The sequence below is a fragment of the Bubalus bubalis genome, chromosome 7 (assembly GCF_019923935.1).
Source record: "Bubalus bubalis isolate 160015118507 breed Murrah chromosome 7, NDDB_SH_1, whole genome shotgun sequence".
Classification (NCBI taxonomy): Eukaryota; Metazoa; Chordata; class Mammalia; order Artiodactyla; family Bovidae; genus Bubalus; species Bubalus bubalis.
Genome location: NC_059163.1, coordinates 114,965,565 through 114,979,638, shown reverse-complemented (window position 1 = coordinate 114,979,638; position 14,074 = coordinate 114,965,565). Strand labels below are relative to the sequence as shown.

General features: G+C 39.9%; 1 protein-coding gene across 4 annotated transcripts; it reads right to left on the bottom strand.

Annotated features, from left to right (window-relative positions):
- Nucleotides 1-6,854: 6,854 nt before the first annotated feature.
- Nucleotides 6,855-13,605, bottom strand: LOC123334520. 4 transcript variants are annotated; one of them, XM_044946257.2, is made up of 4 exons: nucleotides 12,994-13,130; nucleotides 12,037-12,139; nucleotides 10,913-10,981; nucleotides 6,855-8,387 (listed from the first exon to the last, which is right to left on the bottom strand). In XM_044946257.2, the coding sequence occupies exons 1-4, from the start codon at nucleotides 13,088-13,090 to the stop codon at nucleotides 8,312-8,314; spliced, it is 345 nt and encodes a 114-aa protein (XP_044802192.2). In that variant the 5' UTR covers nucleotides 13,091-13,130; the 3' UTR covers nucleotides 6,855-8,311. The 4 variants fall into 4 exon arrangements, 3 of the variants coding, with proteins under 3 accessions (XP_044802192.2, XP_044802195.2, XP_044802194.2); XM_044946260.2 differs by having other exon boundaries at nucleotides 12,037-12,154; nucleotides 12,994-13,107; XM_044946259.2 differs by having other exon boundaries at nucleotides 6,855-7,629; nucleotides 12,037-12,154; nucleotides 12,994-13,107.
- Nucleotides 13,606-14,074: the final 469 nt, after the last annotated feature.

The following is a 14,074-nucleotide window of genomic DNA, read 5'->3' as shown; positions in this document are numbered from 1 at the left end:
CCCTGGAGAATGAAATGGCAACCCACTCCAGTATCCTTGCCTGGAAAATCCCATGGACAGCGGAACCTGGTAGGCTACTGTCCATGGGGTCGCAAAGAGTTGGACACGACTGAGCGACTTCACTTTCACTTTCAAACCCAATAAAAGTAGGGAACTTCCTTTCTTATTTCCACTGCTTTTGCAGCATCTAAAGCAGTGCTACAGAGTAGATGTAGCACTTAATATGTATGTTGTTGTTGTTCAGTCATTTCAGTTCAGTTCAGTCGCTCAGTCGCGTCCAACTGTTTGTGACCCCATGAATTGCAGCACTCCAGGCCTCCCTGTCCATCATCAACTCCCGGAGTTCACCCAAACCCACGTCCATCAAGTCGGTGATACCATCCAGCCATCTCATCCTCTGTCCTCCCCTTCTCCTCCTGCCCCCAATCCCTCCCAGCATCAGAGTCTTTTCCAATGAGTCAACTCTTCGCATGAGGTGGCCAAAGTCCTGGAGTTTCAGCCTTAGCATCATTCCTTCCAAAGAACATCCAGGACTGATCTCCTTTAGAATGGACTGGTTGGATCTCCTTGCAGTCCAAGGGACTCTCAAGAGTCTTCTCCAACGCCACAGTTCAAAAGCATCAATTCTTCGGCACTCAGCTTTCTTCACAGTCCAACTCTCACATCCATACATGACTACTGGAAAAACCATAGCCTTGACTAGACGGACCTTTGTTGGCAAAGTAATGTCTCTGCTTTTGAATATGCTATCTAGGTTGGTCATAACTTCCTTCCAAGGAGAAAGCGTCTTTTAATTTCATGGCTGCAATCACAATCTGCAGTGATTTTGGAGCCCCCCAAAATAAAGTCTGACACTGTTTCCACTGTTTCCCCATCTATCTGCCATGAAGTGATGGGACAAGATGCCATGATCTTAGTTTTCTGAATGTTGAGCTTTAAGCCAACTTTTTCACTCTCCTCTTTCACTTTCATCAAGAGGCTTTTTAGCTCCTTTTCACTTTCTGCCATAAGGGTGGTGTCATCTGCATATCTGAGGTTATTGATATTTCTCCCGGCAATCTTGATTCCAGCTTGTGCTTCTTCCAGCCCAGCGTTTCTCATGATGTACTCTTAGTCATGTCCCACTGTTTGCGACCCCATGGACTGCAGCACACCAGGCTTCCTTGTCCTTCACTATCTCCCAGAATTAGTTAATAGACATATAGCTGCTGCTGCTGCTGCTAAGTCACTTCAGTCATGTCTGACTCTGTGCGACCCCATAGACGGCAGCCCACTAGGCTCCCCCGTCCCTGGGATTCTCAAGGCAAGAACACTGGAGTGGGTTGCCATTTTCTTCTCCAATGCATGAAAGTGAAAAGTGAAAGTGAAGTCGCTCAGTCGTGTCCAACCTTAGCGACCCCAAGGACTGTAGCCCACCAGACTCCTGCATCCATGGGATTTTCCAGGCAAGAGTACTGGAGTGGGGTGCCATTGCCTTGGTAAATATCTGAAAATAGAGCTAAAAGTTGAAGGAAAAATTGGATTTTAATGACATTGTTTGAATATCTGTACCTCAGCGAAATCTACCCCGAGGTCATTCACTTACTAAGACAATACATTTTCTTTGTTTGTTTATGCTAGTTTGAGTTTGGATTTCTCTCACTTGCAACCAAAAGGCAATAGGAAAATAGGGAGGACCAGTAGTCTAATCCAGTAAGGGCTTGATAATCCATTAAATTCAGAATATGTCCATCATTTCTATTTGGTAAAACAGATAAAAACAGGCAGGCAACTTAATGAGTAAAACTTTGGAGCATGAAGAGATGATTCATCTTCCACTGACATACTTTACTTTTTAAAAAATCAGTGAGTCTTTTCAACAAATTGTGCTAGACATCCACATGCAAAAAAAAAAATGAATCTAGACACAGATCTTATTCCTTTCACAAAAATCACCTCAAAATGGATCATAGGCCTAAGAGTAAATTGCAAAATTATAAAGCTCCTAGATGGTAACATAGGAGAAAATCTAGATACAACACCAAAATCATGACCCATAAAAGAAAAAAGTTGATACAATAGACTATTAAAATTAAAAACATCTGCTCTGCAAAAAACAACAACAACAACAAAAAACTGTTAAGAGCACAAAAGGACAAGCCACAAACTGGGAGAAAATATTTACAAAGACATATCTGCAAATAAAGGTCTGCTATCCAAAATGCATAAAGAATCCTTAAAACTCAACAGTAAGACAACAACCCAACTTAAACATGAGCAAAAGATCTAAACAGACACCTCCACAAGACACTTTATCTCATCTATAAATCCTCTTTGGCAGTTTCTTACAAAATTAAATATATTCTTACCATATGATCTGCAATTGTGCTTCTTTCAACCCAAATGGATGAACACTATGTCCACATGAAAACCTGCATACAGAAGTTTGTTTCAGGTTTCATTATTATTTATTTTTATATATTATTATTTCTTTAATAATTATTCATTATCATCCAAACGTGAAAATAGACATCCTTCAATAGGTAAGTGGATAAACAATTTGTGGTACACTCAGACGATGGAATATTATTCAAAACAAACAAATAAAAATTAATAAAATGTTTAAATAATCAATAAGAATAAAAATTTATAGCAATATTCCCTCATTTATATATCTTTTAAATTTCTATAACAAAAAATTTACACAATGTATATGTCTAGAGATTCCACATTTAGGATTTTATTCTTATAAATATATGAATAATATATTTATTAATAATATAATAAATATAATTATAATAATAATTTGTTAAAGATTTATGTCAAAGGGTTATGTAGTATTTTTAGAAATAACAAATGCCTGGGAACAATTAAATACCCATTACAAAAGAAATATATAAGTAAATGGTGCTTCTTTTACTCATGGAATACTACAGTGCATGGAATACTATAGTTAAAAAGAAGCAGCCTCATTTGTAGAATGTACATAAGCTCCATGAGGGAAGGAGTCCATTGTCTTTTTTTTTTTTTTTTTCCACTGGTAAATCAAAGAGTCCACCTGCAATGCAGGAAACCCCAGTTCAATTCCCAGGTTGGGAAGATCCCTTGGAGATGTACCCTTTCCCTTCTTATTGTTTTTTGTTCACTCCAGTATTCTGGCCTGGAGAATTCCACAGACAGTTTAGTCCACGGGGTCGCAAAGAGTCAGACATGACCAAGCTACTTTCACTTTCACTTTCAAATCCCAAATAACTTGGATTGTGCCTAACACATGATGAGCGCTCAATAAATATTTGCTGGATAAATAAGTAAGGAATAATCGTTACACTTTTTTAAAGCAAGGAATAGAACAATGTGCATGTAGTGTGAATTAATTTATGTAAATTAAAAAGATATAAATACTTATGAATGAATATAATTAATATATTTTATAAGTCTACAAAAATAAATAAGAATCTGGTATCCAAGAAGATGAAATGGAAACTGGTAATTATGGAGAGGCAGAAGACTTAACCTCATTGCATTCACATTTATAAATAAAATTCTTTAAGAAAAGAAAAATAAATATCAACAAAGAATTCAATAAGGAACTAAAAAATGCACTAATAGAAAAAATGGACAAGATATGACTAAGCAACTCACAAAAGAAGAAGGAGAAATGATCAATACTCAAACTAATAATAGAATGACTCCTCCTAATAAAAACAACAAATAATCACTTTTTTTACCTATCAAATTTATAAATTAAAAAGATCTTCAAAATGCAGAATTAACAAGAGTAAAGGGAACACAGACAACTGACCAGGAGAAAATATTTTCAACTTCTAGCTGATGAATGATTAATGATTGTATGTATATATGCATATATGCATTTAGTGATTTTATATACATGATGATTATAACAGTCTTCCCTGGTGGCTCAGTGGTAAAGAATCCGCTTGCAATGCAGGAGATGCAGATTCAGTTCCTGGGTTGGGAAGATCCCATGGAGAAGGAAATGGCAATCCACTCCAGTATTCTTGCCTGGAGAATTCCATGGACAAAGGAGCCTGGGGGGCTACAGTCCATGGGGTTGCAAAAGAGTCGAACACAACTTAGCAACGAAACAACAATGACAACATATGGTCATTATATATGTATCATCTTATGTATATGAATATATTATATATGTAGTCATTATGTATCTCTACTATATATAAATTACTTATTATAAGATAACCTATAGAAAAATAGGTAAAATATATGAATAGGCACTTAGATTTGAGGAAATTAAAATTAAAATTACCAATAAATATAAAACAAGAGGGACAAGTTCTCTCATAATCTTTCAAATCAAACCAATGAGGTCTTATTATTTTTTATTCACTACAACATAAAATTTTTAAAAGATCCATAATGTCAAATAGTGTAGGAACATGGATAGGTATATACTGGCATAGTCATTTAGTATGGAGATTGTCAGTATCTACCAACTTTTGAGATTTCTAAGCCAACTGACACAGCAATCACACTTGTATAAATAAAATCTGTACAAAACTGGCAACAAATTTAATGTTCAAACAACATATACTTGTTACATTGCTGAGTACTCTATACAACTTTCTGAGACACATTATCCAGTTACTATTGCTATAACAAACTCTCCCCAAATTAGAGACTTAAGACAACCACCAAAAGTCAGACAGGGCATGGTGAGATGGCCTGGTCTCTGCTCCAGGAAGCCTGGAAGCTCAACTGGCAGGACTCATCATTCATTGAGTTGTCTGTGGGAACATTCAACTACAGCACCTACATGGAACCTGGGCCTGGGGTTCTTCAGAAAAAATGATAGCTTCAGAACATTCCCATATTACATGGTGACTCAGGGCTCCAAAATTAGATATTCCATCAAACAATGGAGAGACTGCACTGCCTCTCCTGATCTACCTTCACAAGACAGTGTTGCTTCTGAAAATTTCTACTGTCACGAGCCTGCCCAGATTCAAGGGGAAGGGACACAGACCTTACCTCTCAATGTCAAAGTCACATGGTAAGACCATGAAAATACACAGGAAATCATCTCAAAAGATACATAGCAAACTGTTAAGAACTGTTAGCTGCAAGGAACATAGTGAGATTATCGTTGTAGGAGATGAATGTCCCTTTACTGTCCCTATAATGAGAAGACACTTCCCAATGAGGCCCCACTTGAGACATGTAAAGGACAAGAACATGTGAAAACTGGGAGTCTGGAAAACTGAATGCAAATAAAAGGGGGTATGAGCCATGATTTGGTGCCAATCAAACTACCTCAGCCAAATTTCTAAAAAGCATGATCCAATTACTCAAAGGTCAAGACACCATGCAGACAAGTGGAAAACATCCAAATGAATGTCCTGATACTTGAGCTAGGCAATCCATCTGTGGCCAGACTTCTGTTGGTAGAGAAGCTGGGACCCTAACAACTCACAAGCTTCTGTGCTTGTTTTGTTTTGTTATCACTTTAAAGTACAGTTTTCTCTCAACTGTAGTAACAGGGGGAAGAAAAAGTATATTCTCTACCTATGACGAGTTTTTTGACCATGTTCTATTCCAGATCTAGATTTAGATTACAGGTGGAGCTATAAGCTAGAATAAAGGAAGCATGGTATCAGGTGGGGGTTTCTTATTGAATTTAAATATTTTCAACTGAAATTATTCAAATGTCTTTATGCACACAGACTAACTCTTCAGTAGAAGTTTATTACAAAAGTTAGGATTGATAACATTGTGGTGAATACCAAGACTTACTGTGAAAATGCAGTAAGGAAGACAGTGAGGCAGTAGTTTAGGATGCTCAGATGGTAAAGCATCTGTCTACAATGCGGGAGACCCGGGTTTGATCCCTGGGTCAGGAAGATCCCCTGGAGAAGGAAATGACAATCCACTCCAGTACTCTTGCCTGGGAAATCCCATGGACAGAGGAGCCTGGTATGCTACAGTCCATGGGGTCGCAAAGAGTCGGACATGACTGAGCGACTTCACTTTCACTTTATGGAACAGAAAGGAGAGCCCAGAGATAGTCCCACATTTATATGGTCATTTGATTTTTGACAGAGGACAAAGTAATCCAAAAGGGAAAGGAAAGCCTTTTCAATAAAAGGAGGAAAAATATGAGGCGAGGGGAGAAAGAACCCAATCCCTACCTCATAGCATACACAAAAATTTACACTGAGGTGGATAACAGACATAGTAAACACTAAAACTATAAAACTTCCAGTCTAGAAGAAAGCACTGGAGTATATTTCTGTGACTCAAAAGAAAGGAAGAATTCTGTTAAAGAGTACATAGAAAGAAATAACACAAAAAAAAGTAGAGAGATTTAAATTTAAAAATCCCTCTTTTAAAAAAATTTATTTATTTTTAATTGAAGGATAACTGCTTTACAATATTGTGTTGGTTTCTGCCATATATCAACATGAATCAGCCATATAAAAATTTCTCTTTTAAAGATATGTTAAGAAAATGAATAGGCTATCCACAAACTAGGGGAAAAAAGCACACACTAGATAAAGAAACAGTGTCCAGGATATTTTTAAGAATAACTCAATAATAAAAGACAAACAAACTCAAACAACTCAGGTAAACAAGAGTCAAGTGACGCTCAGCATAGAAAAACATCTAGAGACTTGAAGAAAGAGTTAACTCGATACCATTGCTCCCCAACGGATTACCCAAACTCTGTATACAATGAAAGAGTCATTAAATATTTTTAAAAGGCAACATTAACTGGCATATAGACACACCCATTATAAAGAAAATCTGATACAAAAATAAATATTTCCTTCCATCCATTTATCTCATCCTAATTAATACTTCAGAGGGTATGGGTAATAATAATTCACTTACACACAGGCTGAGCTACTATGTTTTATTTCATAGCCTTTTAAAAAATATAAATCACAAAGTATTTTGAAAAACAGACATGGAATAATCATTTAGCAGCCACAATAGTACAAAAATAAAGTAACAGAATGAACTGCACAACAGAAGCTCTACTGACTATGACAAGGAACACATAATGTTCACTAGGAAAGTCAAGTGACCAGCACCACCACTTTCCCATCCTCAGTTATCACTGAAATCAACCCCAGGACCTATTCCCAGGAAACCATTCTATTCACACAAAAACACATACAAATACATATGTTCAATGTGTAAATGTCAAGTTAACATCTGAATTTAGTTCCAAAATACCATTTTTCCCTTTCCTCTGGGAGACAAGTTCGATGGCAAGGTGGAATAGTAAAGACCATGGAATGTCAAGCATACAACTTATTCAACACCCCCCCCACCCACATACACACCCAGCAAGGTGTAAAACACAAGAAAGAGAAAGGTTGGTCTACAACACTAGTCACTAGCCACATGTGGCTATTTACATTTAAAGTATTTAAAATTAAATAACATTAAAATTTACTTCCTCAATCACAGTAGCAACATTTCAATTGTTCACTAGCCATGTGGCTAGTGGCTACTGTGTTAGACACTGCAGATATGGAACATTTCTGTCATCACAGAAAGTTCTTTTGGACAGCCCTGGATGTGGGAAGTGTTTCTTCTCTCTTTGCTTAGCCAGGATGTAGGCTGTTTATGGAGGCAGCTCTGAGAAGCAATTCTTCCATGATATTCCTAGATGAGGTGGTGGAGACACAGAAGGGAGTAAAGTAGCCTTTCTTTACATAGATTACCCTCCCCTGTACAAGAAAAGAATGATCCTTTTATGGGGATCAAATACACAACTAGACTGCACCAAATTTTTTTTTAGGAAAATGAGAGAAAAGATAAACAATGCAGATGTGGAAGCAGCAAGGTAAAACATTCCTCATCTCGTTTCAAGCCTCCAAGAAGCAAGCACATCCTCCGATAAAGTCCAAGGGTTCACAGGGTCCTCGTCTAGAGAAGCCTGATGGGGACAGGTATATCGGCTGAGAGAGCAGTCAGTCCTGGTAAGTGTTTCATGAGAAAACCTGGCCTGTCTTCACTCTAGTCACCCTCAGATCACAGCAGTCTGCTTGGCGTGCTGCCTGTTGTGAAGGAGCTGCTGTTTTGAACCGTCTTGAGCGTTATGCTTCTTTACCGCTGTATTTTGTATTTGGGGCACAGACTACAAGTTGTTCACCCAAGATACACTGTTACCTTCTTCCTTATGAAGAGAACTCAGATTTTTGTTGAAGGTAGTTACATGTCCACCTACAAAACTACATTTCTCAGGCAACTTTAGAGATAGCAGGGGCCAATGACACCATTTGGCCAATGTGATGTGAGCAAAAGCTGTTGGACTGCTGAGAAAGCTCTTTAAGAAGAGGTAGCCTCACACTGGCATGCCCTGTTTTCCTCTTGGGCTTCCTCCATCTTCTTGCTGGGAACCGAAACAACCACCTTGGAACCTAGGGGAAAAGCCATGGGAACCTCAGGGCCACTCTGACCCTGATGTCTGTGAGCTGCTGAACCAGGCAGTACCAGCAGTAGCTGAGCCCCCAACCTCCATGCTACATGAGAACAAAAAGAAACCCCTATCAAAAAGAAAATTTTCATCTGAAAGTAAAAAATATCTTGCCTGAAGAATATGTGCATATTCAGTAAGTTTAACTTTATAGAATCATATTAGGAGAGGGCAATGGCAACGCGCCCCAGTAGTCTTGCCTGGAGAATCCCATGGACAGGGGAGCCTGGTGGGCTGCAGTCCATGGGGTCGCGAAGAGTCAGACACGACTGGGCGACTTCACTTTCACTTTTCACTTTCATGCACTGGAGAAGGAAATGGCAACCCACTCCAGTATTCTTGCCTGGAGAATCCCAGGGACAGGGGAGCCTGGTGGGCTGCCGTCTATGGGGTCGCACAGAGTCAGACACGACTGAAGCGATTTAGCAGCAGCAGAATCATATTAATAGAACAAAAGTTTATTTGAACCCACCAAAGCCTCAACAGACCAGAGGTGGAGGAAATGAGCATGTTTATTGTGTAAAATAGCTGCTATTGAGGAAAATAAGAGGATTTTTAGATTGATCCATCAGGAAGTTTTTTTTTTTTTTTGAGTGTCTATTATGTTCTGATTACTCTTCTGAACACAGGTCTACCCTTCTGCTTATCCTAACTCTTATATGGTAAGATGCTAACTACTCAATACTTAACCAGATCATTATTTCATATATAACTTTATTTTGTATAGACAAAGTAAAAAATGAAGAATTTATCATTGATTTCCTTAATTCAAACCCCCCAAAAAGAAATATCAATATCAACAACCTACAACTCAATTTTTAATTCTCCCTTGTATGTAACATAGACATCTGACAGCAATTTCCTAATGGTTTCAGAGTTTTAATTAATTGTGGATTTAGCTTAAATAAGCACAGGTACCTTAGAGGAGTTATAAAAATTAAAAACAGAGTACAGTATTCTGGAAGTACTTTCTTCGTATTACATCAGTATACCCTTAGTATTCTGCAAGTCTCTATATTAGTAGGTATGGATTAGGGGAAAAAAAGCATTTACCACTATCCTAAATGGTTTTACCATTGACAATGTTCAGAATTTTGGCCATTAAAAATGTTCGACTCTATTGCACTTATTTTGAAACTATAGGCATAATTGGAAACATGAAATGTCAAGCTAAAAATGGGATATTGCATTTTTTTTTTTTTACTCACCTAGTTCCAAGTTTCCACCCCTGCAAGTGAACCAAAAACAAATCCTGGCACCTTGTCATTCCCAGAAAAGCCAGTGCATGGCACACTCTGGGAAAACTTTCTCTTATTCTGTGGAATCATACCAGATGGCATCAGTCCTGCGTCTACAGCTGTGCTTAAAACTGAAGTTCAGACACAGGAATCGACTTTATTAGACATTTTAGATTTCAGGTGTGACTGTGATGTCATTCTTAGCCAACTTATAATGTTTATCTTTTCAAGTAGAACTGCAGGTTCATTGCATTTTCAAGTTTGGAAATCAGTGAAACAATCAAGATCATCCTAATAAAATTTGAGTCATTTAAAATAGCTGAAATTTAGAAACAACAATGAAATAAGAACAGTTGAAATAGAATATTAATATAACAACTGAATTATGGCCCATTTCCTTATGATGTAAGAAATTCAACTCAGCTTCTAACATTGCTGAAGAATCACTAAAAACCTCTTACTGAAAATAAAATATAGCAATTTTTAATAATCAAGTTATATAATGAGCAGTTATTTTAAATGTTCCTGACTTTTCAAATGCTTTAATGTCCAGCTCATATATACACTGTCTTCAAAAACAGACTTAGTGTAGTAACTGTCAGGACCAGGGTGTGGTCAGTGGATGGAGCAATCAATATCTACAAGCCTATGACCTAAACCATTGTGGATGCGGGAGCACTAGATCAAGAATGTATACAGGTTAGGACTTCCCTGGTGGTCCAGTGACTAAGACTCTGAGCTCCCAATGCAGGGGGCTTGGGTTCAATCCCTGGTCAGGGAACTATATACTGTATGCCACAATTAAGATATGCTGCAACTCACATGACAATAAGGGCACAACCAAGTAAATAAATATTTTTTTTAAAAAAAGAATGTATACAGGTAGGAAAAAATTTGAGTTCAAAAGTAGTTCTAATGTGAGAGATCAGTCTATGTTGGGTTTTGAAAAACAACAACTGCGACTGAATAAATGAATAGAACAAGGCAGTATGAGACTCTTTAATTCCCAGGGTTTAGGGCAGGCTCAAGGCAGAGATTGGACAATAGGAGTAAGTATTCATTTTTGCCTGTAGAAATGGGAACTTAGTAACTCATGAATTAGATTCTGAGGAGGTCATAAAAATGGCACTGGCTACAAAAAAGAAAGACAAACACTCCTTTCGTAGGAAGTTGAGTTAATAGAACCAGCAAAGAGATTGACTTAAAACTGGGGTGGCAGCAAACTACTCACCCTGAGTTCTCCAGTCTCCTGTCTAGAAGAGTCAGGGGTGGTTTAAACCTTTGGACACCAGTGGCATTACTAGGAAGAATAAAGGATTATAAAATCAAGTCAAATATGTGGTTAAAATAATTTGCATTCTGATTATTTATAAATTAGGAAGTGATTGTTTTCATCCTTATAAACTATTACTGCTTATTAACTACTCCCACACTCATACAACTATAACTAAATGTCACTGTAGGGGTGTCAACCAATTAGAGGGCAATTTAGAATCACTGTAGTTGATTCTGGGATTCAAACTGGGAATTCAAATAAAGTCTTATTACACCTTCCATAAAGACAGGTATTTGTGTGTGTGTATATACATATATATGAATTCATATATATATATGTGTGTGTATGAATTTACTTATGACATTTTAAATTCATACATATATATGATTTCATATATATGTATATATGTGAATGTATATATATGAATTTATTTATGACCTTATATTTAAAATAAACTGCTTACTTTATTCACAATAGCGCCATTCCAGTAAAGTGAAATAGGAAGTTATTTGAATGTAGGAAGTTATCTGAATGTCTCAGACCAAAACTTTCCCCATAAGTACTGAGACTATTTTTCCTTCTACTGAATTATTAAAATAATTGTCTTCCACTTCACTTTCATATTCTCAATTTAGGTTAACACTTAGCATTTTGTTGTTTTTAGCCTTTCTACATGGTCTGTCTTTGTGCCTAAAATTAATAAGTGTTTTCAGTGTTGCAGTCATATGGATGGCTTATTTTACCCTAAACATGGCTGAACCCAAATCTTCCCTTATTGAAAAGACAAACTATATCTGCATTACATATTTCAACTTCAAGAACCCCTGTTCTATTTTCCAATAGGGCATATTTATCAATCGCAATCATTTCTCACATCCCATTCTAATTTTTATGATCCTCTACCTAGATGCTGTACTAGGTTGGGAGTTGGTTTGGCGCCTTGGTTCCTGTAGAAGCTCACTGGCTCTGAGTAGGAGTGAAGCCCTTTATGTCACTGCACCCATTTGCTTCATCTTGAACGCTCACTTTTGTAAGGGCCTGGGTCTTACAAAGCAAAACCAAGGGTGGTCCCTGCTTACCATCGCAGAAGTCGTCTGTCTCTGGTTACTCCCGCCTGGTTACCGGCCCGTAACTCCACCGTCCTCCACACACCAGCCCAGGGCAGCAGCTCCGCTCCAGAACCTGAGATGGCAAAGACTGAGGAAAGAGCACCTGGAAGATGAAGTTATTTCCCGAACTAACATTGCCCGGAGGGTACTTAGGGCACACGGGTGAGAAGTTACTTCAGCCCATCAATCTAATCATTCTAATTACCTAGGGCAGCCTGGCAGAAATGTCAGCCTCGATCTTCCCCTGTTATCCATCCCTGTTGCCCTACCACGCGTAAATGGCCTCATTTCTTCAGCCCTCCATGGCAACCCCAAGAAATCTCCCAGTGACTCCCACTCTAACGCTCACCCTCCTGCTGATTCTAAACCTACCCGCTACAGCAATCCGCAGGCACCTCCATGGTCGGAGTCTAGAATAGGAGCAGGGATCGGGAGGAAGGGGAGAAACCCCATAACAAATGGGGCACTCAGTCCTCTCTCCCGCGCACTGCCACTTGAATCCCACATAGGGTCTACCACAGCACAGACATTCAAAGCGGTATGTGGAATACTCCGAGTGTGACTTGTTTTCTCCTGTCTCTTATCCCAAAGGTTAGGTTGACATTCGATTTTGTTTGAAAGTGCCTGGACTGAATCATCTGAATAATTTACTTTTGGATCCCTGGGGTACAAGATAAAAATGCAGCTGGACTGGAAAGAAGAGCTTGCAGGTGCTCAGAGCCATTCTGGCTTCAAAAGCTAACCTTCTCTCTTTTCTGTATTTCTCCCCGCCCCGGAAAAGCTTAGGGTCCCTCCCTAAAAGCACACCACCAGCCCAGACCCCAGGCATCCGTCATCCCTGACATCCCAGCGCGCCGTGAGCCCCTAGCTTCCCGGAGGAGCAGAGAAACTCGCCCATTTGCCAACAGCTCCCATGCCCAAACGGACCTGCCAGCGAGGCAGCCGAGCCTGGCCCTAGAACCCGGGAGGCCGTGCGGCCAGAGAATCGAGGCCGAGCCCCAGCCCGGTGCCCGCACAGTTCCATGCCCTCCCGCCAGTGTCCGCGCGGCGCCCGTCACACCGCTTGCTCGCGGGAGAAGCCCCAAGGCTCCCGGTGCAGGGAGAGGCGCCCGGGCTGGAGCGCCCCGGCCGTATTGGCCACCGAGTTCTTCAGCTGTTTGATGACCACGAAGAGCAGGAGGAAAAGTAAGAAGAGCAGAAAGAAGAAGAGCGCCAGGTAGAGCAGAAAGTTGAGCTCCCACTCCATGCTGGAGGCGCCGGCGCTCAGTGGCCGTGCGCGCTCCGCGCGGGTTGCCTTTGCCGGCGAGGCGCGCCTTCAGGGTCCCACCTCCAGGCTCCTCCCGCCCGCGCAAGGTCGCCTCGTCTCAGGCCACGGTTCGGAGGTCCACACGCAGCCTCGTCCAGCTTAGAGAAAACGCGCCAAGGAGCCGGTATAACCCTGGCTCCCACCCTCTCAGTAGGCACAACAGCCTCTCTACGCCAAGATCCTCTCCAGAGCTCTTGGGGACATAAGCAGATTTTTCTAGGAGCGAACTTCAGTGGGTGGAGACACCGGGAGAAGAGGTGACGGCTCAGCCTCCCAGCGGGTGTTGGGGCTGATGTTTTGGAAATGATTTTAAGATTTCCACTTCCAACATCTAGTGGGGTCTCTACCCTTTCCCCTTCCTAGTAGATTTGTTTCGTTATTTTCCCTTGTTCAGGCTTTTCCAAAGGGCAGGCAAAGCCATGGCCCAGAGACCCAAAAGCGACAGTGAAGGCGGGGGTCCAAAGGTCTATGAGATGACTTAAGGGTGCCTGAGTGAGTGCCAGTTCACGAGCCTTGCTCTTCAGACTTGCAAATGTTCTCAGTATTAGAGCGGCACTCATTTAGAAAAGCATTAAAGAGAAAATGCATTTCTAGTTTAACTGTACAAAACCCTCTAAGGTCGAACTGAGAATCCGATTTCTTTGGTGGAAAACAAAAACAACACAAAAAACAATTTACTTAAAATGCTTCCTTAAGCCCCTA

Bases quoted from the DNA above. Each gene is read 5' to 3' on its own strand.
- LOC123334520 (XM_044946260.2), bottom strand. From the start codon at position 13,090: ATGGAACTGTGCGGGCACCGGGCTGGGGCTCGGCCTCGATTCTCTGGC. The intron at 12,155-12,993 runs GTCCGTTTGGGC...CTCTTTCCTCAG, and splicing joins CTCGGCTGCCTCGCTGGCAG to TCTTTGCCATCTCAGGTTCT. The intron at 8,388-10,912 runs GTGAGTAGTTTG...CTTTTCCCCTAG, and splicing joins AGGAGACTGGAGAACTCAGG to GTTCCAAGGTGGTTGTTTCG.